Below are 26113 nucleotides of genomic sequence, written 5' to 3'. Positions count from 1 at the left end.
CATTTGTGACCTTCCCAGCTGGTTTCCGACAAGCGAAGACAATGGGAGAAGCTGGATTCACTCAACGACTGCTTGAATCACTTAACAACCACGGCGAAGAAGGTCATAAAACTGTGTGCGGCTCCCTTAGTTGGATTTACTTGATGACCCTGAACATCTGCAATGATTCCCTTAACAAGCCTGGCCAAAAAAGGGTCTCTAAGTTCTGGCGCGACTCACGTAGCAACCGCCTCGCTTAGCGAGAGCCATTCTGGTCTCCACGGCGGTCGTAACTCGAGGATGACCTGCATCTCCTTTCCTTCTTTCGGGTGTGAAATCAAGGGAAGCTGAAATAAACATTCTCAAATGGCAAGACGCGAAACTCCAAAGACTTCAGGGTTTGTTAGGGTTCCCTGGGAAAAAACTGGGCTCAAAGGAATGAAACCAGGTGAGTGATGGATTCTTTTGCAAAGGGAATTCCTGATGAACAGGTAGATTTAAAAAAAAAAAAACCTGAGCCCAAATCTGCTTTTCAAATGGCAACCATCGGTGAGGACAAGATGTTATATACCGAACGGAGACATCTTCTGTGTATCCTACGATACATCCGCCTACACTGTTTTGCCATGGAAGGACTGCCAGCTCCAGAATTATCTACACAACACACACCCCAACTTCTGCCATCTCCTGTTCTTTCTCTGCTTTCCGCCAGATTTCACTTCTGTTTCCCAGAGTAGATGTTTCTGAGGGACCCTTGGTGCTCTCCGAGCTCGATTGCTTTCTTGCAGGCGTCCATTACCCTTACTAGGTAACATCATCAGTGCTGGTAGGAAGTAGGACTTGCTCTCTGTTTATATACAAATCGTTTGCCCTGTCAATTACTGTGCATAAATAGAGAGCAAACCCCGCTTCCTTCTAGCACTGATGATGCTACCTAGTTGGGTAGTGAGATGTTAACAGATAATCAGAGTTGGAAGGGACCTTGTAGGTCATCTAGTCCAACCCCCCGCCCAAGCGGGAGACCCTAGTCTGCTCCCACAGGCCTCCTCCTCCTCTTCTTCGATCCCACAGGCCGCCTCCTCCTCTTCTTCCTGCTCCTCCTCTCTACAAAGCCCACTCCCTTATAACACTGATGATGTTACCTAATTTGGGTCATGAAACGTCTGCAAGGAAGCAACCAAGCTCAGAGAGCACCAAGGACCTCTCATTTCAACCCTGAGCTGCAAATATTCTCCTTAATTGGTAGAAATTCCTCCCTCTTATTCTGATTCCTTGGGAGGAAGATGGACGGCACAACGGTGGACTACATGACAGTCCCGTTGTTGAACCACAGGCTTTCTCTCTGGTTCTGGAAACCCACACCTGGCCACCTTAAAAGAACCCTCCGAGAACAATACGAACTCGTCTCATTCCGGAAGGACAGGTGGAACTTCACCTGCCTGCACCTCCATGAGGGAATGAAGTTCACCCAACATCTGCAGCCGTTCTGAAAGCACCTTGACAATGAGCCACGAAGCGAGCATGACTTTGTTCTGGCGGGAACCTATTCAAGCATAGTTTCCATGCAGGATCGGAGTCAGCCCAAGGTCACTCTGATTGAAAGGACTAAGACGGCATTTCTCAAAACATCAATTCTCCTCCGATTCCGCAGAGGAGACACTTGTCCCTACATAATCTCACTTGCCCTGTAGGATGAAAACCAGTATTGTTCTAAGGAACCACAAGCATGAATTTAGAATAGAACAACAGAGTTGGAAGGGACCTTGGAGGTCTTCTAGTCCAACCCTCTGCTTAGGCAGGAAACCTTACACCACTTCAGACAAATGGTTATCCAATCTCTTCTTAAAACCTTCCAGTGTGGGAGAATTCACAATTTCTGGAGACAAATTGTTCCACTGATTAATTGTTCTAACTGTCAGGAAATTTCTTAATTCTAGGTTGCTTCTCTCCTTGATTAGTTTCCATCCATTGTTTCTTGTCCTGCCTTCAGATGCGTTGGAGAATAGCTTGACTCCCTCTTCTTTGGGGCAGCCCTTGAGATATTGGAAGACTACTATCAGGTCTCCCCTAGCCCTTCTTTTCATCAAACTAGCCATACCCAATTCCTGCAACCGTTCTTTATATGTTTTAGTCTCCGGTCCCCTCATCATCCTGGTTGCTCTTCTCTGCACTCTTTCTAGAGTCTCAACATCCCTTTTTTTACATCGCAGCAACCAAAACTGGATGCAGGATCCCAAGTGTGGCCTTACCAAGGCATTATAAAGCGGTATCAACACTACACATGATCTTAATTCTACCAGAAGACCAATCTGAGACCAAGACCAAAGTCCATTCCTACCTAGGCTCTTCTTGCAAAGCTGCAGAGCTCTTATAATAAAGATTCCAATTGCTGGCAGCACATTTAAAAGGGGAAGGCAGAACACGCCGCCTTACTTTTTGAGCTCTATTAAGTGTCAATTATTAAACCCGATGTTGTAATTAACCATCCCGAGCTGCCAGTTCTGCTCAAACAATCAAGTCATTCATTCCTGTCAAGGTCTGTCAGCAATCTGGAGAACGTTTCACTTCAACAGCAGGTGTGTAAGGCAGACGGTTACCTGCCAAGGAAGAGAAACGATACTGGAACAAACAACCAAGGAACCAACCCACTCAAAAGAAACCCGGATCCATTCTTTCTCTCTCTACAGAATAGCAAGAGTTGAAAGGCACCTTAGAGATCTTCTAGTCCAATCCCCTGCTCAATCAGGAGACGCCCATACCATGCCAGACCAGGGGCAGTCAAAGTCTCTTCTTCAAAGCCTCCAGCGATGGACCACCCACTCCAATTTATCATAATTTATATTAATTTACCCATGTAATGATAGAGCATGGAATAATATGGTTGGAAGGGACCTTAGAGGTCTTCTAGTCTAACCCCCTGCTCAAGCAGGAGACACCCATACCATGCCAGACCAGGGGCAGTCAAAGTCTCTTCTTAAAAGCCTCCAGTGATGATGGAGCACCCACAATTTCTGAAGGCTACTCGTTCCATTGATTAAGTATCCTCACTGTTAGGAAATTTCTCCTTAGCTCTAGGTTATTTTCCGTTCAGGTGCTTTGAAGAATAGCTTGACTCCCTCTTCTTTGGGGCAGCCCTTCAAATATTGGAAGACTGCTATCATGTCCCCCTAGTCCTTCTTCTCAGTAGACTAAACGCACCCAATTCCTACAACCGTTCTTTAGCCTCCAGCTCCCTTATCACCTTTTGTTGCTCTTTTCTAAACTCTCCCCAGTCTCAACCTCTTTTTCTATCATATGGTGACCAAAACTGGATGCAGTATTCTAAGTGTGGCCTTACTAACGCTTTATACAGCTGTGTGCCAATACTTCAGATGGTCTTGAAGCATTACTGCTGGAACAGAAGTTGCCTTCGGAAGTTGTGGGAGCTTCATCACTGGAAGCTTTCAAGAAGTGCCTGGAGTGCAATCTGTCAGGAATGGTGCAAGGTTTCCTGCTTAGGAGGCGGGGGTTGGACTAAATGACCTACAAGATCCCTTCCAACTCTTGTTCATCTCTCTCTGTGCGTCTGCTAGCCATGATCCAGAACTATGCATCTTTTCAAAAAGAAGCAGGCATCTGTAGCTTTCCCTTCCCTTCTTCCAGGCACTAATAATTCCTAAAGGCTTTCTCATTCCTCCCTCACCCTCCATTACCACTGTCAGAGGGTGGACTTACTTAAAAATTACCACCTCCTCCCATTGTTTCTAAAAACGGCGCTTGCTCTTTCTTCTCAACCTGATTAGCAAGCAGGGAGAAGCATCTCTGCAACCTTTCTCCTCGTTTACCAGATTTCTGGTCCGTTCTGTAGTTTCTTGGAAGGTTCGAGAAAGAATGGGCATGGCTAATTTTTTCTTTCTTTCTTTCTTTCTCCACCACAGGGAAAATAAGTCTAAACGTCAACCGTTCAGACATACGGATTTGTAACTTCTCATCCCAGTCTTAAAGAGACAATTTATCAGTATCAATCAACCAATCAATCAGAATAGAGCTGGAAAGGGACCTTGGAGGTCTTCTAGTCCAACCCCCTGCTTAGGCAGGAAAACCTAAACCATTCCAGGCAAGTGGCTGTCCCGTCTCTTTTTAAAAGCCTCCTGTGATGGAGCAGCCACAACTTCTGAAGACAGCCTGTTCCACTGAATAATTGTTCTGACTGTCAGGAAATCTCTCCTTTTAGTTCTAAGTTGCTTCTCTCCTTGATTGGTTTCCACCCGTTGCTTCTTGTCCTGCCCTCATGTGCTTTGGAGAATACCACTGCTGAGCAATTGGCTCTAAAGCTAGTTCTCAGCATACAGCCGTTCGTTTAGTGACGGTTCGAAATTACAAGGCTACTGAAGAAAATGACATAAGACCATTTTTCTAACTTAAGGTCATTGCAACATCCCTGGGATTAAAAGTTGGACGCTTGGCAAACTGACTTGTATTTATGACGGTTGCAGCATCCCTCTGTGTGTGTGTGTGTGTGTGTGTGTGTGTCACACCATCCTCTTTTGCGACCTTCTGACAAGCAAAATCGATGGGAAAGCCCTATTCGCTGAACCACCGTGTGACTAATTTAACAACTGCACACATTCACTTAGCAACAGCTATCAAGACAGGTCGCAAAAGGGGGCGAAACTCCCTTAACAACGGCCCCTTGCTTAGCCGTGGAAATTTCGGATACTCCCTTGTAAGGGAGTTAAGTAGAGGATGACCTGCATTAGCTAATGAACCTGGAATTGCAACTTACATGGATTAAGGTGTCAGGATTATGAATTATGATACACCCAGAGGGGTGGGGGAAAACCAGGGTCAAAGGTGACAATGAATTAAGTGTCTCAGAGTTGGCTAGCTGTCAGGATTTTGGCAGTTCCCCCAATTAAATCATGAGTCTCGAGCCAAACTTCCAAAACTTTAACATGTCCGGCACTGCCTGGGTGTAGCCGACTCTGAGACACATCATTCATTGTCATCCTTGACCCTGGTTTTCCCTCCACCCCCTGGGTATATCGTAATACGTATTCTCCAATGGGACACATCCATAGCCAAAAGCCATCAATCATATTCTCCAGTAAGATATTTGCATGGCACAAACTTCGGTCACCTAGTTACTATCTCTGAAAAACTATGTATGGAATTCACTTTTGATTTCCAAGCTGCGGCACTGCTTTTTCAAACCCCTTTCCCTCCCTTCCTTTCTTTTGGCAACTCTAAAAAGACCACAGAAATATTTTATGAGTTGACATAAGGGAGGAGTTGAGGTTTAACCCTGATTCAGATCGCGTAAGAGCTGGATGTTGTAGAGAGAGAAAAAACCACCAATTCTAGCTAGGTTTCTCTGCAACTTCACAACATAATAATAAGGAAAAAAGGAAATTATAGCATAACAACAGATTTTGAAAGATTCTACCCTAGTTGTTTTTCTGTTGCTCTTCGTAACCAAAGTTTTTTTTTTCCTTTTTCTTTATCGTCAGATTCAAGTTTAAACCTTTTTAGATCTAGCACCCCTTTTGGCTTAAGCTTCAAAAAAATATGCTTTCCTGGAACAGCGCCTGACCAAAAGAAACAAGCAGATTGTTTCATTTAACTCAAAGCCTCTTGTGTTTTGGAAAATTTCCAGTCATTCCCAGCCACCGTTTAAACAGGGAAAAGCGTTCCTGAATTTTAGAGATCTCGGCATAGGTTTTAAAATTGCCTTGAGGGTTTGAGCAGCTTTTTTTAAACACCTGAAATAAACTCCTATAAAAGCGAAACACAACACAGGTATTCCTTGATTTACAACAATTCAATTTAGTGACCATTCAAAGTTACAACAGCACTGAAAAAAGTGACTTACGACCGTTTTTCACGCTTATGACCGTTGCAGCAAAACGGTTTGATCAAAATTCAGAAGCCTGGCAACTGACTCATGTTTATGACAGTTGCAATGTCCTAGGATGATCCCTTTTTGCAGCCTTCTGACAAGCAAAGTCCATGGGACAGCAAGATTCATTTAACAACCGTGTCCCTAGCTTAACTTAACTTGCAGCAATTCATTTAATGACGGTGGTAAGAAAGGCTCGTAAAACTCATTTCACAATTGTCTCGCTTAGCAACAGGAATGTTGCCCTCAATTGTGGTTGTTAAGTCGAGAGCAACCTGTATTCTACTTCTTCGTCAGCAGGTAAATGACATCTGTCAGCAGCCCATTTCAAAATACCAGTGATAAAATAACAGTAAATGCGCACATCTAAAAATCTGATTAAAATAAACCCTCTGGGAAATTTTTTTTTAAAAGGCTGAACATAACAGGTGAGCAGAGAAATAATAAAAACAGTTAAATGTTAAAAAAAGACACAGATGACAATTACACAAAAAAAAAACCATGTTTGGCAATTTAACGGTAACTTAGGTTATCTCAGCTTAGCTTATGGATACTGTATGACCATATATGAGTTTGATACAGGTTTGACGTATTAAATAATTGGGGATAGGGAAGGGGGGCAGTAGATTCTTATCGCTTCCTTATCTATCTTCATTTTCTTAAATCTTGCAGCTGACATTCTTGGCTAGTATTTTCTTTGGTATACAAAAGCACAAACACAAGACGCAGAACAAGATGGCGGACGGCCCAATCCTGAACTTAATACTGAATTTCTTGGCGCAAACAAGCCATAGCTTATTCAATGGTTAATTTCCAAAAGACCCCCAATGTGATTTAAGCAGTTTCCAACGACATCTCCTTGATTAAAACGTACTTTAGGCTCTCGTCCGAGATAACAGAACAAGAGTCAGAAGGAATCTTGGAGGGCATTGGAACTTCTCAAGAAGGCCTTCAACCTCCAGCCCATCTGCACCCTATTTATTTTTTTAATGATATGCTTAAGCTATATTATCACCGACACCTTCTCTGCTCAAACCCCCTCCCTTCTCTGTGGAAAACAACATTGGCAAGACATTTAAAGTCTTCCCTTTCTCCTCCTGATGTGGTCTTCAAGAGAAGGTTGGTGCTTCTGTTCTACCCTTTCTCCAGCTGTAGAGTCTGATATTATACCACCCCATGCAGGGGGAGCATTGCTATCGGTTTGCACCAGTTTGCACGAACTGGTAATGAACGACAATCTGTTGGCCCCGCCCCTGCCTTAGCCTGTCCTATATTTTCCTGTTTTGCAGGAAAATATAGGACACTGCCGTGCCTCAGCTGTTTTACTCACCGGCGCTGCAGTAGGTCAATTTTAGAGCTGTAAATTGGCAGTTTTTGAATGCTATGACCATTCAAAACTGGTAGAATCCCACCACTGACCCCATGCACGGCCCTGGGCTAAGGAACAGCTGGATGGGTTTTCTTTTCCAATGTCAAATCCCGGCGTCCATTCCAGGCGCCATATTTGTTTTTCTGACGTAGAAGAGCAGATTTAAAAAAAAACAAAAAAACTTGCATCTGGATGACGGGCTTTGGCAGAGTTGCAGATGTGGCTTTTAAGGCAGACTCTCTTTTAGTTATTTGCTCCAGAGTTGAAGAAGCTGAAGAAGGAACCTGGTGTGCCCTCATCCACAGGGCTAGCTTTGGGGTCTCTGAGGCAGTCGGCCACAATGTCTTTGGGCTCACGTAGAAACAGCACCAGGACGGTGATGTTGTCGGTGGAACCGCTCTCCTTCGCTGCGGCCACCAGCCTCTCTGCAGTCTGAAGGCCATCTCCGTGGTGTTGCGTCAAGTGCTCCAAGACGTGGTCCACCACCTCGCCCGGCTGGATGGCATCAAAGAACCCATCGCAAGCAAGGAGGACGTAATCTTCCGTCCCCGTCAGCTCAAACGATGCGCCATCCGCGCAGCCAGAGATGTAAGGTTTTTGCAGGAGATCCCCTGTAAATTAAAAAAAGAGAGAGAGAATGAGAAACAGGAGATAAAACACAAGCAGTTCTCGACTTACGACCATTCATACAGTGACCTTTTGTTTTTTTAATATGTAGTACAGATAGTCTTGGACTTAGCAACAAGTTCATTTAGTGACCGTTCAAAATTACAATGGCACTGAAAAAAATGACTTAGGATGTTTTTCACACTTACGACCTTCACAGCAGCCCCACGGTTACGGGATCAAAATTCAGCAACTGACCCAGATTTATGACGGTTGCAGTGTCCTCTTTTTGCGACCTTCTGACGAGCAAAGTCAATGGTGCAGCCAGATTCCCTGAACAACCTTGTGCCTAATTTAACAACGGCAACGATTCCCTTAACAACCGTGGCGAGAAAGGTCGCAAAATGGGGCAAAGCTCATTAACGGCGATCTTGCTTAACAACAGAAATGTTGGGCTCCATTAGTAAGTCAAGGACTATCCGTGTTCATAAAAGCTAGACAGGTTCCAATTCTGGTGGGGGTGGCAGCCATCTTAGGTTGCATTAACAGAGGGATACAATCAGGATTAAGTGAGGTATTAATATCACTTTGTAAAGCCTGAGTAAGGCCACACCTAGAGTACTGCATCCAGTTTTGATCACCACACTATAAAAAAAGGATGCTGAGACTCTAGAAAAAGTGCAGAGAAGAGCAACCAGGATGATGAGGGGACTGGAGGCTAAAACATACGATGAACGGTTGCAGGAACTGGGCCTGGCTAGTCTAGGGAAGAGAAGGACCAGAGGAGACAGGATAGCAGTCTTCCAATATTTGAGGGGCTGCCACAGAGAGGAGGAAGGGGTCAAGCTATTCTCCAAAGCACCTGAAAGCCAGACAAGATATAATGGATGGAAACTGAACAAGGAGAGATTCAACCTAGAAATAAGAAGGAATTTCCTGACAGTGAGAACAATCAACCCATGGAATAGAAGTTGCCTTTGGAAGTTGTGGGAGCTTCATCACTGGAAGCTTTCAAGAAGAGATTGGACTGCCACTGGTGTACAGAAATGTACAGAATATTCATTTTTATTGTGGCAATCCTCCCTAATAAGGAGATTTGCAATTTAACCCATATCTTTAAATCTTTTTTTAACTTGCTTAACTTATTATAATTATTTTCCATTAGTTTTGCATTGAGCCATCAACCAAATTCCTAGGTATTTAACTTTTTTTACTATTTGCAATCCCATTATCCTTTCCAATTTTAGTTTTTGTTTTTCTGTTAAATTTTTAGTTATTAATTTCATTTTTTTCCCTATTAATTTTAAGTCCTGCAACTTCCCCAAATTGATCTAACTCTTTCAGTAATTCTTGACCTGTTTCAATTGGTTCCTCTATGAAAAATACCATATCACCCGCAAATGACTGGAGTTTATATTCTTTTTTAATTTTTAATCCTTTTATTCCTGGGTTCTGTCTAATTTGTGTAAGCAATGTTTCCAAAGATAATATGAAGAGCAGGGGGGATAATGGACATCCCTGCCTGACTCCTTTCTCTATTTTTATTGAGCGCGTGTACTCTCCATTAATTATAATATTCGCCTTTTGTGAATCATAAATTGTAGTCACGATGCTTTCAAACTTAGTGTCTAGATTCATATTGTAAATTTGTTGAATTAGGAATTGCCAATTTAAATTGTCAAAGGCCTTCTGTGCATCCAAGAATACAAGGGCTATTTGTTTTTCCGGATGGGCTTCGTAGTATTCCAAAACATTTAATACTATCCTTAAATTATTCCTGATTTGTCTATTAGGAAGAAATGCGTTTTGATCTTTATGTATATATTTATTCAATATTTTTTTCAATCTATTTGCTATAATTGTAGTAAATATTTTATAATCAGTATTTAACAGGGAAATTGGTCTATAGTTTTGTATATGTCATGAATCTGAATCTTCTTTCGGAATCAACGATATCAATGTCTCCTTCCATGAATCTGGCACTCTTGCTGCTAGTAGGACCTCATTATATACTTCCACCATAAGAGGTCTTATTCGTTCTCCTATTTTTTTTTTTATAAAGTTCCCCTGGTATCCCGTCGGGTCCTGGGGTTTTATTGTTCTTTTGGTTTTCTATTGCTGCTTTTAACTCGGGCCACGTAATATCTCTAATTAACATTTCCTTCATCTCCTCCTTAATTATTTTATCTTTAGTAATACCCAAATTCCAATTTGACCGCAACTGAGGTAATTTATCTTTTCCCCTTTTATACCCAAAACATCATTTCTCTTTCTCCTTCTTTTAGTTCAAAAAAGGCATCATTAGGGAGTTACTAAGAAAGACAATCGTTAAGAGAGTTGTGACTCATTTTATGACATTTTGTCCACGGTCATTACTCAAACCTCTGCCGTTAAGGCAATCAACATGGCTGCTAAGTAATTCTAGTTTTCTCCCAGTGACTCTGCTTGTCAGAGCCAGCCGGTATAGGTCGCAAATGGGAATCACACAACACAAATACTTAAATATACTCCGGTTGACAAACTCCCGAATTCTGATCAAATGACCTTGTGGTTGCTGAGACAGTTGTAAAGTGTGAGGACTGGGGATACGTCACTTTTTTTCACTCGGTCGTTAAATGGATAGTTGTATATAGAGAACTAGCTGCACTAGCATTACCTCATGATCTGAAGAACTGTTAGCCTTGAATATTAACGGGCGCTTCTGGGCGTCTTTTGAAAACATTAAAAATATCACTGCAGATGCTTTGGGAGCGAACAGCACGGATTTAATTCTTCAATGTGCACTAACTGTCAGGTTTGAGTTACTATGGCAATGCAATGCACGGAGCAGGTTTCAATGGCAGCCACCAAGCCAAGTTATTTCTGAGATGTCATTGTTTCAGGAAGCCTTGGGGATGGGATGGGGAATGGAATGAGGAGGAGGAGGAGGAGGAGGAGGAGGAGGAGGAGGAGGAGGAGGAGGAGGAAGAAGAAGAAGAGGAGGAGGAGGAGGAGGAGGAGGAGGAGGAGGAGAAGAAGAAGAAGAAGAAGAAGAAAGAAGAAAAGGAGGAGGAAGAAGAAGAAGAAGAAAGAAGAAGAGGAGGAAGAAGAAGAAGAAGAAGAAGAAGAAGAAGAAGAAGAAGAAGAAGAAGAAGAAGAAGAACAACAACAACAACAACAACAACAACAACAACAACAACAACAACAACTCCCACTTCCTGTCATCTGCTCGACCTCCCCCTCGGAATCAGATTCCAACAGGGGCATGACACCATGTGTCTAACTTCACAACTGAAGTGATTCCCTTTACAATGGCGGCAAGAAAGGTTGTAAAATGAGGCAAAGCCCACTTAACAACTGTCTTGCTTAGCAACCAAAAAGTTTGGGCTCAATTGTGGTCATAAGGCGAGGGCCACCTGTACATATTGTCCAACTAGCTTTAGAAAACACACTTACCAATTGCTCTGGAAACAGCCAGGGTGCCGTTGACACGCCAACAGTCCATGTATGTTATGCAACCCCCTAAATCTTCTATGCGTTGTCGTTCGTCCTGTGAAGGCACGGAAGCACACACAACTAAGGCTTTGTTGTAGCCAACACTCCAGAAGATAGGCTTAAGATACAGAAGGATCTTGACAGACTTGAACATTGGGCGCTAGCTAACAAAACGAAATTCAGTGGTGAAAAAAGTACGGTTCTACATTTAGGCAAGAAAAAACCAAATGCACAGGTACGGTATAGGTGGTACCCTGCTCAATAGTAGTAACTGCGAGAGGGATCTCGGAATCCTAGTGGATAACCATTTAAATATGAGTTCAGCAGCGTGCAGCAGCTGCCAAAAAAAGCCAACACAGTCCTAGGCTGCATTCACAGGGGTAGAATCAAGATTACGTGAAGTGTTAATACCACTTTATAAGGCCTTGGTAAGGCCACACTTGGAATCCTGCATCCAGTTTTGGTTGCCACGATGTAAAAAAAGGATGTTGAGACTCTAGAAAGAGTGCAGAGAAGAGCAACAAAGAGGATTAGGGGACTGGAGGCTAAAACACATAAAGAACAGTCGCTGGAATTGGGTATGTCTAGTCTGATGAAAAGAAGGACTAAGGGTGACATGATAGCAGTCTTCCAATATTTGAGGTGTTTGCCACAAAGAAGAGGGAGCCAAGCTCTTCACCAAATCGCCTGAAGGCAAGAAAAGAAGCAATGGGTGGAAACTAATCAAGAAGAGAAGCAACTTAGAACTAAGGAGAAATTTCCTGACATTTAGAACAATTAATCAGTGGAACAACTTGCCTTCAGAAGTTGTGGGTGCTCCAACGCTGGAGGTTTTTAAAAAGATGTTGGATAAACATTTGTCTGAAGTGGTGTAGGGTTTCCTGCCTAAGCAGAGGGTTGGACTAGAAGACCTCTAAGGTCCCTTCCAACTCTGTTTATTCTATTCTATTCTATTCTATTCTATTCTAAAGAGAGAAGAGATTTGGAAAATACGATGAGGAAAAATTGCGTCCCTTTTCATTTTTTTAGGCTCCAGAAGTTGCGGATGCTCCATCACTGGAGATTTTCAAGAAGAGACTGGACAGCCATTTATCCAGAATGATATAGGGTCTCCTGCTTGAGCAGGGGGTTGGACTAGAAGACCTCCAAGGTCCCTTCCAACAGTGTTATTCTTCAATTAAACAATAAATCAAAGATACAGAAAGAAATCAGGTTTTGGGACAATGGGGGGATTTTCCAAGTGGGTCAATTACTGTTTTTATAACCAAGATGAGCCAAAATAAACATAAGAGTACAAATTGTGAAGAGCTACACAGGGCAAGTTTACCTCTCGTTCTGGTTTGTGAGGCTCCATCAGAGTTATAACTTTTCCTTGCTGGACCAGCATCACTTGAGAATCCCCCAGCCAGGCTATGTGCAGCTTGTCATCAACCAGGAAACAAGACACCCCTGTGGTGCCGCTCCGAAGCTTCTGCAGACATGTTTTGAAAAAGCCGAAGTTATTTTTCTCCACCCCCCCCAAGACTGAAATATAACACACGAGAAAAAGTCACACCTGTTGGTTAAGCACATGGCCATGTTCTGACCTAGCTCCCCAAACACAACAAACTCTCGCAAGCGATGGCTCTTCCGTCCCAAGGACCGGCTCATAGATTTCCACTGCTCTCCTCTCCTCTCCGCATCCACGCATCAGGCACTGAACCCAGCTGTTCCTCCTCTTCCTCATCAGCCACTCCCAAAATTGGGAGCTATTGACTCTCTCACTTCGGTTGGTTTCTTTTATAGTTAATTGGATATTTCTGTTTTTGGCCGCATTCCACAGAACTGGAAGGTGTGTGCTTATTTTGGGGGACTGTTTAGGATTCGTTCCGGCTGGGAATGAAAATAACTCCCAGCACTGCAATAAAATAGATTTTGCTTTTAAAACAAGTTTGTGATTAATTACGATTGACGAAGCCTGGGTTAGAACAAATGTGGCCCCATCAGCGATTATTAAATAGTAGCTGCCACTCAGAAATGGATGCAGGTACCTCTTTCTTCCTCTCTTTTCAATTTTTATAATGGAGACATGCATAATTTTGAGAAAAACACAATTTTTTTTTCTGGGGGGGTTTCACTTCAGCCTCTGCACAAGGCTAATTATTATGTATGACAATTTCCCTTCTAAATTTCCGGTTTTAAAACTGTGCAAACCACGATTTTAAAACTGTGCAAACTGGAACAAAAAAACAAGTGTTGGTTTTTTTAAAGACAGAAAACAAAGAGATCTTTGTTACTACTCGCACAAGTTGTGTTTCCAGCTGAATAACCACTGGATCGGTGATCACTAATACCGAAACTGTGACAAAAAACAACAACCCCTTATTCTCTGCACGCACAAAACCACACCTGCCATTATGTGGGTGTGTAAAATACTTCACAAAGCACGCTGCAAATCCATTAATAAACGAAAACTTTTTACAGCAGATCCTGAAGTGTGCATCTTTTTTTCTTGCAACTGCAAACACAACACTGAGGCTAACAACGGCCAATTGTATTCTAACCCCCTACAGTTTAGTCCTCAACTTACAAAAAGTGAGACCAGAATTTCTGCGGTTAAGCAAGACCGTTTATTATTTTTACAAATAACTCAAAGCGGTGAACACATCCTATGTACGTACCTTCCTCTTCCTATTTGCCCCTAACGCTGTGAGGTGGGATGGGCTGGGAGAGGGAGGGACTGGCCCAAAGTCACCCATTTGGATTTCATGCCTGAGGTGTGACTAGAACTCCCAATCTCCTGGTGCTTGGCCCAAAGTCATCCAGCTGGTTTTCATGCCTGAGGTGTGACTAGAACTCCCAGTCTCCTGGTGCTTAGCCCAAAGTCATCCAGCTGGTTTTCATGCCTGAGGTGTGACTAGAACTCCCAGTCTCCTGGTGCTTGGCCCAAAGTCATCCAGCTGGTTTTCCATGCCTGAGGTGTGACTAGAACTCCCAGTCTCCTGGTGCTTAGCCCAAAGTCATCCAGCTGGTTTTCATGCCTAGTGGCACTTGATAAGAGAACAACTTTCTTCAAACTCACCCCCTAATTTTTAAATGTCCTCTTTGGTCAACGATATATCGGCATTTGGTCAACCATTCAACCCTTCTACCTCAACTCACCTCTCTCCTGGCTCTCAAGAGAAACATCTCATCCGTCTTCTGGAAGGAATCTCTCAGCGCTTCCGCGGGGTTTTCCAGAAGCTTCTCGTGATGCGCCACATTGACATGCAAATGGGCAGCAGCGTAATTAGCGGCCTCGATCCCTCCATGACCATCGTAGACGGCAAAGTAGGCGCGATCAACGTCATCCTTTCAGGGGCAAGGGCGAATAAAGACAGGAAAAAAAAACACAAATCGGGCCATGTTGTCCCAAAAATAGTCTCTTTTGGAGAGAAATGAAATGTGTGTTTTTCTCACACACTCACATACACCCAGATGTTTTTCCAACAACAAGGCCCATCAGAGATGGTTAACTGGACAAAGGTAAGGAAGGACAGAAGAGAATGTCTGCAATTCAGATGAACTGTGAGGTCCTTGGTGCTCCGAGCTTGGTGGTTTCCTCGCAGACTTGGTTGTTTCATTACCCACCTAGGTAGCATCATCAGTGCTAGAAGAGAGTGGAGGAGGAGGAGGAGAAGGAAGGGTCCTTGGTGCTTTCTGGGTTTGTTTTCTTGCACATGTTTCACTACCCAACTAGGTAATATCATCAGTGTGACAAGAGAGTGGCGTATCCAGAGTGGGAGGAGGAGGAAGACTGTGGGATCCTTCCTCAGTGCTCTCTGAGCTTGGTCGTTTTCTTGCACATGTTTCATTATTGAACTCGGTTACATCATTAGTACTAGAAGGGAGTGAAGTTTGTGGAAAGGAGGGAGGGAGGAAGGAAGGAGGGAGGGAGGGAGGGAAGAAAGGAGGGAGGGAGGGAGGGAAGAAAGGAAGGAGATAAACAAGAGAAGGGAGAGATTAGAACAAAAGGAAAGAAGTAAAGAGAGAAGGGAGGACAAAAGGAAGGGAGGGATGGAGGATAAGAAGGAAAGATGAGAAAGAGATAAAGGGAGGGAGGAAGGGATAAATAGGGAAGGAAGGAAGGAAGGAAGGAAATTGGTGCTCTCTGAGCTTTTCTCAGAGATTTCATTATCAAACTACCATCAGTGTACTGATGATGTTACCTAGTTGGATAACGAAACGTCTCCAAGAAAACAACCAAGCCCAAAAGAGCACCAAGGTCAGAAGTTACAAATCCAAAAGTATGCTCGCATGAACACAGAGGGCAATTTTTCTATCTGTGCATCCTCTCTCTGGCTCCTTCTAGAAACTCACCTCCAGGCCAAACAGTTGGTTAAATTCCGGCAGGGAAACGTGCCTGTCTTCCATCTTCCTTCGAGTATTACGAGTCGCGTGGATCGAAATCTGAAGGTAGCGCTTGGACGGCTTCAGGGCGGGAAGCTCTTTCTGCCACTCGCCGCAAATCTCCAAGAGTTTGTTAAAGAAATGGCGTTGCAAAGGCGCGGCTTCCAACACTGGCGGGTAAATTTAAAAAAAGAATTCACTTGAAAACAAGTATTTTGAAACTTTCACAGCCTCACCTGGCTATCTTCAACCTGAACTTATTTATTTGTTTGTTTGTTTTGTCAATTGCTTACAAGATAATAGATATGTCAACTCAAAAGTATTTCTCTGGTCTTTTAGAGTTGCCAGAAGAAAGGGAATGGGGGATATAGTGCATTCCTTAAATGCTTTCATAGATAATTTCTAGGCGAAGCTTCTGACACCCAAGATTATTATTGGAGAGCATGATTGATGACTCTTGGCTAGGGATGTGTCCCTGTGATGACCCGGAGTGTAACACAAACATAACAAAATCCAAAACGTAAATAAATGTCCTTTAATGCCTCCAACTTGGCCCCACTGTTCAATAATTCTCAGTTGGAGATTAAACTTATTCTAGAAAAAGCAATACAGTCTGAACTCAATGAGCAGATGAAGGTGAAATAAAAAACCAAAACAAACAAACTACAATGAAGGAATTTCCACAATGGACCAGGATAAGTAATTACCAACTTCAAGGAGATAACAAGGCACAGTCTGTTGGAAGGGCACCAACCAAGATAACTTCAGCCCAAAATAAAACAGGCTTTGCTTCTGGCAACTCTGTGCTTTAACCGTCTCTCTCTTATATACTGTTCTCCCCAGCTGCAACCAATGAGGGGGATCATGGCCACTTCCTCTCTCGTAAGCCAAGTTGTTTCCTTCTCCGTTCCTCCCTGCATGTCCCAGGATGAAGAGGGGATGGGCTTGGTTCTTCCTCTGACTGCTCAGCCGCCCTCTGCCCTTCCCCAGCCTCCTCCACAACCTCCAGAGCCACTCCCTGTTGGCTGTTCCTCCTCTCCCTCAGAGTCCGACTCTAACAAGGGCATGACAGTCCCATTGGAGAATATACATCCGGGGTGGGGGGAAGACCAGGGTCAAGGGTGAAATGAATGATGTGTCTCGGAGTCGGCTACACCCAGGTAGCACCGGGCATGTTCACTCCTAATAAATCTTTTTTTTAAAAAAAACTCTGACAGACGCGGCTAGAGACTCATGATTTAAATGGGGGTGGATGCCGGAGCCCTGACAAGATATAGGAATAAAAAAAAAGAGTATGAATACAGTTAATAGGTACCAATAAATGGGGTCAATAGGACAGGTAACCCTCAACTTACAACCACAACTGAGCCGAAAATTTCTGCGGCTAAGCTAAGCGAGGCATGCCTTAAGCGGATTTTTGCCCCGTTTTACGACCTTGCTCCCCACCGTCGTTAAGCAAGCAGCGCAGTTGTTAAAATTAGCAACACGGTGCTTGATGGAATCTGGCTTCCTCACGGATTTTGCTCGGCAGAAGGTCGCCAAAAAAGGGGGACCGTTTGACTCCGGGACACTGCGACCGTCGTAAATGGTGGATGCTGCAACGGTCGTAAGTGTGAAAAAGGACCATCGCTTTTTTTTTTCCAGTGCCGCTGTCCGACGGTCCCTGAATGAACCGTTGTAAGGACGAGGGCTAACCTTGTGTAAACAACGATGTACCAACTTCAAATGATTTTCAATTCGTTTAGGGAGAAAAGAAGAGAAACAACATCGGAGCCAAAATAAGGAGGTTTTTGTCAAGAGACAGCGAACGACATTTAAGAACCACGGGAGGGAGAAACCCTTACAGGTTCCGCTGTCGCCGGCTTCATCCTGGTCTAGGTTCTGTTTTTTAAAATTGCCGAGGTCACTTTGCAGAATCCCGCTGACTGCAGCGTGAATCAGGGAGGCTGCAAGAAGAGGAGGCGCACCCCTAAGTAAAGAAGGAGGAAAAAAAAGATGGGGTGAACGAAAGGGACACGTAGAGAGAAAACAAGCAAAACAAAGAGTTTCCAATCAAGGAGAATATTTGCATCTCAGGGTTGAGACGAGGGGCCCTTGGTGACCCCTGTGGTTAGTCGCTCTCTTGCAGAAGTTGCATTACCCAACTAGGTAATATCAGCAGGGCTAGAGGGGAATGGCGTTTGCAGGAGGGAGGGAGGGAAGAAGAGGACTGTGAGATCCTTGGTGGTGTCTAAGCTTGGCTGCTTTCTTGCAGAAGTTTTATTACCCAACTAGGTAACATTATCAGTGCTAGAGGGGAGGGGGTTTGCAGGGAGGAGGAGGAGGAGGAGGAGGAGGAGGAGGAGGAGGAGGAGGAGGAGGGAGGAGGAGGAGGAGGGGGAGGAGGGAGGAGGAGGAGGAGGAGGAGGAGAGATTCTTGGTGCTCTCTGAGCTTGGCTGTTTTCTTGCAAACGTTTCATTACCCAACTAGGTAACATCATCAGTGCTAAAGGGAAGTGGGGATTGTGTAGAGGAGGAAAGCTAGGGGTAGGAAGAGGACTGTCTGGCTATTTGCTTGCAGACATTTCATGACCCAACTAAGGAACATCATCAAGGGAGGAGGAGGAGGGCTTGGGGCTCCCTGAGCTTGGTTGTTTTCTTGCAGACATTTCATTGCCAAACTAGGTAACCTCATCAGGGCTAGTAAGGAATGTGGGTTATATAAGCGGAGAGAAAACACGAAAGTTGTGGCTCGTATTTATGGGAGACCTTTTAGCGCCTACAAACTCCCACATCCACCCCACAGGTCTTGTCAGTTACAATTCACAACACATTCCCCTAGACCAGGGGTGGGCAAACTACGGCCCGAGGGCCACATCCGGCCCGTTGGTCTTTTTAATCCGGCCCGCCGAAGATTGGTACAGAATTAAGGTTTGATGTGAATGATTGAATGATTGCATTCATTTGATTTTGACTTGTAAAGACAGGCATTTCGACACCAGGTAGCGGCCCATCTGTCAAATTTTAAAAGTCAATGAGGCCCCCCGAGCCAAAAAGTTTGCCCACCCCTGCCCTAGACAGATTCAAACGACCCATTCAAGTTTCTAACTTTCTTGCAAATCCCAGCTTGAAATGGTTTTATTATTTCCTCTGCAAGGCAAGGAGGTTATTTTCAGGGCTGAGCTAATTCTTGGAATTTCCTGTTATTCTTCTCCCTTTCTCAACCAACCAATCAACCCCCCTCCCCCCCCCCCCCAAATAACTGGAAACAACAACTTCCTTTTTCCTTTCAAAATTTACTACCAGATATAGCCGGTCTAAGAATGCAGCCTGCCTTTTCTTTTCTTTTCTTTTTTTTTGCAATATTTTTATTTTATTTTTTATTTCAACAAACATATCATTGTGTGAACAGTGTGGTTCCGGAGTGTCTTACATTTTGGTACAAATATGACAATATTCTTTATATTTAATACCGTTGACAATCTTTTAAAATTCGATATTAATCCATACATTTTGTTAAATTATCAATCGTGATTATTCAATGTTACAGCCTGTTAACTCTTATCAATCTCTATAGTCTTAACATCACTCCTCTTATTACTAATTATATATTAATAATATTTGCAATGCTTAACGAATTATATAATTCTGATGACAATTCACCAATTTATATTAAATTGTAATTTTACATTGTTTGTCCCCTTCTTCATTTTTAATCACGCCGCTGTTATATTTTTTTTTTAAAAAAAAATCCCCTTTCTAGTCACATTTGATGCCAGTAAAATAGTATTCATCATATTTACATTTAGAAAAGTATGCGATTCTAATAATACAATTGCCTTTTTTGAGGTGGGGAAGAGGTAGCTTCCTTGCATATCACAAGAATCTGGCCCGTGATAAGATAAAATTAAAAAATCCGCGATAAGCACATTGTGCACCACTCGTCAGGTGTGATATTCTGTGCTGTAGATTGCACTAAAGGGATATGATTTGTTCACTGTTGAAACCCAAGAAAAAACTCAGCCTTGTTTAATTTTTATGCTGCAACCCTGGGCAGCGCAGGGATTGTACAACAAATGGAAAAATAATTAAAATATATTAAAATGCTAAAAACCTACACAGGCAGCCCTTGAGTTACACCCCAATGGAGCCTAAAAAGAGTAGGGCAGTTTCTAACAGAGTTTTGCCCGTTTTACAACCTATCTGACCACAGTGTTGTTAAGCGAATCATTGCAGTTGTTCAATGAGTAGCACGGTTGTTCAGTGAATCTGGCTTCCTCATTGACTTTGCTTGGTCAGAAGGTCATCTTAGATAGATTAACAGAGTTGAATGGGACCTTGTAGGTCATCTAGTCCAACCCCCCAGTCCAAAAAAAGGGGGAATCACATGACCCCGGGACACTGCAACCGTCGTAAATACAGGCAATCCTCAACTTATGACCGCAATGGAGCCCAAAATCTCTGGTGCTAAGTGAGATCTTTGTTAAGTGAATTTTGCACCATTTCATGACCTTTCTTGCCACCATTGTTAAGTGAATCACTTGCCATTATTAAGTGAGTCACACGGTCGTGAAGCGAATCTGGCTTCCCCATTGACTTTGCTTGTTGGGAGGTCGCAAAGGGGATCACGGTGAACCCGGGGACACTGCAACCGTCATAAATGTGAGTCAGTTGCCAAGCCTCCGAATGTAAATCACATGACCCTGGGGATGCGGCAACGATCGTTAAGTGTGAAAAACGGTCCTACGTCACTTTTTTCCCTGTGACGCTGTAACTTCAAACAGTCACTAAATAAGCTGTTGTAAGTCAAAGACTCTCTCTGTACAGTCCAGTTTGCCAAGCGTCCAAATTTTGATCCTATAAACCAGGGTTCTTCAAACATGGCAGCTTTAAGACTTGTGGACTTCAACTCCCAGAATTCCTCCTCCAGTCATGTTAGCTCAGGAATTCTGGGAGTTGAAGTCCTAAGTCTTAAAGCTGCCATGTTTGAAGACCCTTGCTGTAAACCTTGGGGAGGCTGCAATAATGGTCCTAAATGTGAAAAAATGGGTCGTAAATCACTTTTTTTTCATCGAAAGGTGACTAAACAAAGGATTGTAAATAGAGGACTCTATTTTAAAATTTCATTTCCCAAACTGGAGAAATATAACATAGCCCCTGGCTATGTTTGCAAGGTAAGAGTTGTTTCTCCATTCAAACAGGACAAAGAAAATTCCAGGCATGCTTTGACTAGCTCAAAATCTTTCCTGTTTCAAGGATAAAAAACCTTGCCAAAATTACAGTTACATCAGGTTAAAAATATGCCATGTCATCCATCATTGAGAACAGGCTCCTAGGTACATATTTCGTGTGCTCACAATTATAATGAATACTTTCTTTATCAATATATCAATAATCACATTTTCTTATACATTTTATCTATCTGTTCTTTGACAATCTTATCTTTGTGCTTTATACATCCATTCATCTAAGTCCTTTAATTTGTTTTATTTTCTAACCATTGATAAAATAAACCCCATACCGTATAATATTCCGTTTCTTCTTTTTCTCTAATTACCAATGTTAATCTATTCAATTCTCTGCATATTCAAATATTTTCTCAATTACTTTTCCCTCCACCTGTATCTTACCATTTTTCCAGTTCTGAGCAAATACAATTCTAGCTGCTGTTAACACATGTAGGATTAAATATGTTTTTTCTTTGCTGTAACCTTCAGGTGGCATTCCTAATAAAAATATTTCAGGTTTCAAATCTGTATTTTTTTTTATCATTTTTTCCAGCCATGTGTGTATTTTTGTCCAATATCTTTTGGCTTCTAGCTCCATTCAAATAGGACAAGAAAATTCCAGTTCTTTCCCATCTATTCTGCTGTCTCCAGGAACTGTCACATCCACTATCCAGATTTTTTTGTCTTTCTTATCAAATTACTGTTATTATTATTATTACCTGTACTGTAAGATCAGAGTCAGCATCCAACTTGCCAGATTAAGTTGCACTTTTCACTAAATGTCCACAAGTGAATTAAAGCCAGCAATGACTCTGGATTTATCAACCTCAAGATTAGCCTTTGCAGAACCCCTGAGATAAAACTAAAAAGCTATTTAACAGACCTCAAGGGCTCTGGCTTAGAAGTATTTGTCTAACCATTGTTCTGTTTACTTCCACACTTCCTTTCATGAAAGGACAGTTTGAGGGCAAGCCAGTTCAAAAAAGGAAGAAGATTGCATAAAGCGAAATTACAAAATCTTCCCCGGTTCATCCTGGCCCTTGTGTCTTCAAAGGGTAAGGAAGTATTGTAAATAGAATAGAATAACAGAGTTGGAAGGGACCTTGGAGGTCTTCTAGTCCAACCCCCTGCTTAGGCAGGAAACCCTATACCATTTCAAATAAATGCCCAAAGTGTAACCACCGTTATAACAACATCCATATTTTTTTATTAAAGAACAACAAACAAACATGAAACAACAAATAAAACCTTTCAATTGTACAGTGTATCGGTTGGTACGTATCTCTTGTGCACATTATCTTCCTTCTTTCCGTCTTTCCTTCTTAAGTTTAGATTAAAATTCATATTATGTAGATCAGCTATCCATATCATATTATTAAATCATCATTAGACTTTAATTGCAAATTCACACCATCCTTTTCGAGCAAATCTCAACTTTTACAAGTCCTGATTTGTTTTATAGTTCCTTCCATAATAATCAATTATAGCATATCATTTCATTACATTATATTTACTATTGTGTTATATTTATATTATAATATACTTCATTTCTCTATTTTCTATCTAACCATTGATAAAATAAATCCCATATTTTATAATATTCTTTTTCTTCTTGTTCTCTAATTGCCAATGACACTCTACTCACCTCTGCACATTCCATTATTTTTATCACCTCCTCTTCTATCGGAATTTTTTTATTTTTCCATTTTTGAGCAAATACAATTCTAGCTGCTGTTAAAACATTAATAATCAAATACATCAATTCTCTACTGTATCCTTCAAAATTAAACATCCATAATTTTGATCAACGGAAAACAAACCAGAGAGAGGCTGGGAAGGAAGATGGAGGTAGATCACAACCCCAAAAGGTCATAAAATGAGGTGTGACTCACTTAACAACTGACTAACTTTATATAAGAATGATCGGCCTGGTTAGAATTAACCTGGGTTAGGTGACCTTTTTCCTCCTAGGTTATTCCATGAAGCACCTGAGTTGACACCAGAGATTCTGGATTTTTGAACCAAGGTACCAGGTGAAGAATGCAAAGCTAGCACTGATGATGTTACCTGGTTGGGAAATGAAACGTCTGCAAGAAATCAAGTTCAGAAAGCACCAAGGACCTAACAATCCCCTCCTCTTCCACCTACACTCTGCACACTCCACACCCTTCTAGCACTGATGATGTTACCTAGCTGGGTAATGAAACATCTACAAGGAAATAACCAAGCTCAGAGAGCACCAGGGACCCCACAGTCCCCTTCCTCCCCTTCTCTGCACACCCTTCAGACCTGACGATGTTACCTGGTTGGGTCACAAAACGTCTGCAAGAAAACCACCCTGCTCAGAGAGACCCCACAATTCAACCCTGAATACAAAGACCCTCTTCTACCACCCCACCCCTACAAACCCAACACCAGGGCCGATTCCCCCTGCCAAGTTCCACCCAGCCCGACCTCCAAAGCCAATCCATTCGGTCCCTCCTTCCCTTCCCCCCCTCCCCCATGCTGCCCCCTTAGTCAAAGCAACCCGAAAGAAGCAAAAATCCCAGGCCCGTTTTGCAAAAAGAAAGGCCCACGCGTGAGACTAGGCCGGCCGAACCACATACCCTACCACCACCACCCCACGTTGCAAGGCCAACGCGGGGTGTGTGTGTGTAATTTTGTGGGGGTTGGTTTGTTGGTTTTTTGTTTTGTTTTGTTTTTGTTTTTGCATGGACCCGCGTGGTGCTTAGCCGGCCGAGCCACTCACGCTTGCCACCCCAACTCCTCCCACGCGTGTCCATGCAAAAAAAAGAAAAACCCCACAAAATTGCACCCGCCCGCGTGGGAGGAGGAAAGCGCGCGCAATGCAAACCTGCACCCCCCGCCCCGCCCGCGCGTGGCCTTCCACGCGCTTCCCTTGCAAAGAAATCTACCAGCCAGCCAGCCAGCCGGTGGGGGGGAGGAGTGTGTTTCCCCCACGCGTGTCCGGCTCACCTTCTGCCCAGGAAGCCGCGAGCCCGTTCGGTCAATTCGGCCTCCGTTTCGTCCGGCCGGAGCAAAGCGGTGGAAGCGGTCCAGGGCGGCGGTTCGGCGGGGCCCAAAGGGCCGGGCCAATCGCGCAGGAAGCCGGCCAGCCAAGCGAGCTCCGGCCGCGCCATGGCCGAGAAAGAGAAGAGAAGAGGCCGGCTGGAGGCGGTGCCCGGCGACGGGTGCAAACTGCAAAACGGCCGCCTTTCCCGGGGCTGCTTAGAGAGGAGCGAGCCCGGCTGGCTTCCTGCAAGCCCTCCCCCCCGCCCCCCGTTGGAAGAGGAAGGCAGCCCCCGCGCCCCCCAGCTCCGATGTGCAAGGAAAAGCCACGTCGCTCCAGCCGCTTTTTCTCTTCCCCCCCGCCCCAATGCAAAACTTTTCCTGTTTGGAGGGGGCGGGGGGGCCAGCTCAGCCGGCTTCCTGGGCGGGTCGTTCAAAGGGAGGAAAACCCGCACAACCCCAAGCAAAGTTTGGGGTTGTTGTTTTCCCTTCCTTAGGCGGGTGGGGGGCTTCCTGGGGAGGGGGTGTCCTTTAATGCAAAAAAAAAAAAAGAAAGGAAAGACAAAGGAAAACCACGATTTTCTACTCCTCCCATGCAAACCTGTTTTTGGGGGGAGAGAGCGGAGGAGAGCCGTGGATTTCTTGGGGGTTTTCTTTAAGGAGAAGAGCGATAGGTAGGTAGGTAGGTAGGTAGATACTGTGGGTGGGTAGATACTGTAGATAGATAAGATAGATACTGTAGATGGGTAGGTAGGTACTGTGGGTAGGTAAGTGGGTACTGTGGGTAGGTAGGTAGGTATTGTAGGTAGGTAGATATAGATATACTGTAGATAGGTAGGTACTGTAGGTAGGTAGGTACTATAGATAGGTAGGTACTGTAGGTAGGTAGATACTGTAAGAGATAGATAGATAGATAGATAGATAGATAGATAGATAGATAGATAGATAGATAGATAGATAGATAGATAGATAACTGTAGGTAGGTACTGTAGATACTGTAGATACATAGACAGATATATACTGTAGACAGATATAGACAAATAGCAAGATAGATGATAGATGCATAGACAGATAGCAAGATATGATATATCAATAGATTTTAAAGATATATACATATAGATTATACAGAGATGATATAGAGATAATAGATATAATATAGCTATATAGAGATTATGATATAGAGATGATATAGATGTAATATAGATATTAGATATGATAGATTTTAAAGATAGATAGATGATATATAGAGAGAGATACAGATAAAAGAGATATAGATATTATAGATTATATAGATATAATATAGAAATAGATTTTAAAGATATAATATATATAGAAATGATAGGTGGTATTAATATAATATATAGATGATAGATAGATAGACAGACAGACAGATAGAGATATATAGAGATACAATATAGAGATAGACAAACAGGTCTAACATACACACACACACTGCAAAAATCTTTTCTCTTAGAAAGGTGACGGGAGGATTTCCTAGAGGTGTCCTTTAATACAAAAAAATAAAAATAGATGGTATGTCTCTACTGCTAGCCCCTTGCAAATGTTTTTTTAAAAATATTTTAGAGGGATACCTGTAGATTTCTAGGGTGTCCTTTCATGCAAAAAAAAAGGCATGATTCTCTAAACCCCCCTCCCCCATGCAAACCTATTTTGGGGGAGTGGGGAGACCAGTGGATTTCTTGAGGGTGTCTTTTAATGCAAAAATAAAAATAAGGCACATTTCTCTAATCCCCAGTTGCAAAACTTTTTCTTTTGGAGGGCATACCAGTGAGTTTCCGGGGGGCGGGTCTCCTTTAATAATAATTAAAAAAGGCATAATTCTCTACACACTACACCCCATGGAAACATATTTTGGGTGTGGGGTTTTTTTGTGGATTGCATCAATCTGGCATCATTTCTGGTTTATCAATGGGCAACTCATCTGCTAAGCAAAGCCGTCACTAAACGGAACCATGACAGCGCTTACAATCTCGTTTCAGCTTTCCTTTGGTTTACAGTCCCGCGAAGGTCATAAACCTGAGGATGGGCTTCCGTTAGGTATGTCTTCATCATCGTCATAACTGGAAACGGTCACTAAATGAGCCGGTCAATAAATGAGGATGCCCTCGTTTTAATTTGGTGCCTTAAACCTTTGGACCAAAATGATTCTTTTCAGCTTTCCCAGTAAATGTCCTATAATAAACTTTACTTATGAATAGAGCC

The 26113-nt window shown here is 43.1% G+C and overlaps 1 protein-coding gene across 1 annotated transcript; it reads right to left on the bottom strand.

Annotated features, from left to right (window-relative positions):
* Nucleotides 1-6236: 6236 nt before the first annotated feature.
* On the bottom strand, nt 6237-24271 carry PPM1F (protein phosphatase, Mg2+/Mn2+ dependent 1F). The gene is made up of 7 exons (XM_087942444.1): nt 23858-24271; nt 17519-17643; nt 15645-15844; nt 14448-14636; nt 12634-12777; nt 11268-11361; nt 6237-7837 (listed from the first exon to the last, which is right to left on the bottom strand). The coding sequence occupies exons 1-7, from the start codon at nt 24019-24021 to the stop codon at nt 7470-7472; spliced, it is 1284 nt and encodes a 427-aa protein (XP_087798570.1). The 5' UTR covers nt 24022-24271; the 3' UTR covers nt 6237-7469.
* Between the last annotated feature and the right edge of the window lie 1842 nt (nt 24272-26113).

This window comes from Notechis scutatus, chromosome 13, assembly GCF_049901735.1.
Source record: "Notechis scutatus isolate UNSWTSFEM ecotype Mainland chromosome 13, rNotScu1.2, whole genome shotgun sequence".
NCBI lineage: Eukaryota > Metazoa > Chordata > Lepidosauria > Squamata > Elapidae > Notechis > Notechis scutatus.
The sequence above is the reverse complement of the archived record's forward strand: the minus strand, read 5'-3'. Positions and strand labels throughout refer to the sequence as shown.

What these genes read in the sequence shown, in the direction of transcription:
- PPM1F (XM_087942444.1), bottom strand. Translation starts at nt 24,021, where the DNA reads ATGGCGCGGCCGGAGCTCGCTTGGCTGGCCGGCTTCCTGCGCGATTGG. An exon ending in CGCGGCTTCCTGGGCAGAAG is followed by an intron (nt 17,644 to 23,857) that starts GTGAGCCGGACA and finishes TTCTTTACTTAG; the next exon opens with GGGTGCGCCTCCTCTTCTTG. An exon ending in GGCTGTTTCCAGAGCAATTG is followed by an intron (nt 7,838 to 11,267) that starts GTAAGTGTGTTT and finishes TTTAATTTACAG; the next exon opens with GGGATCTCCTGCAAAAACCT.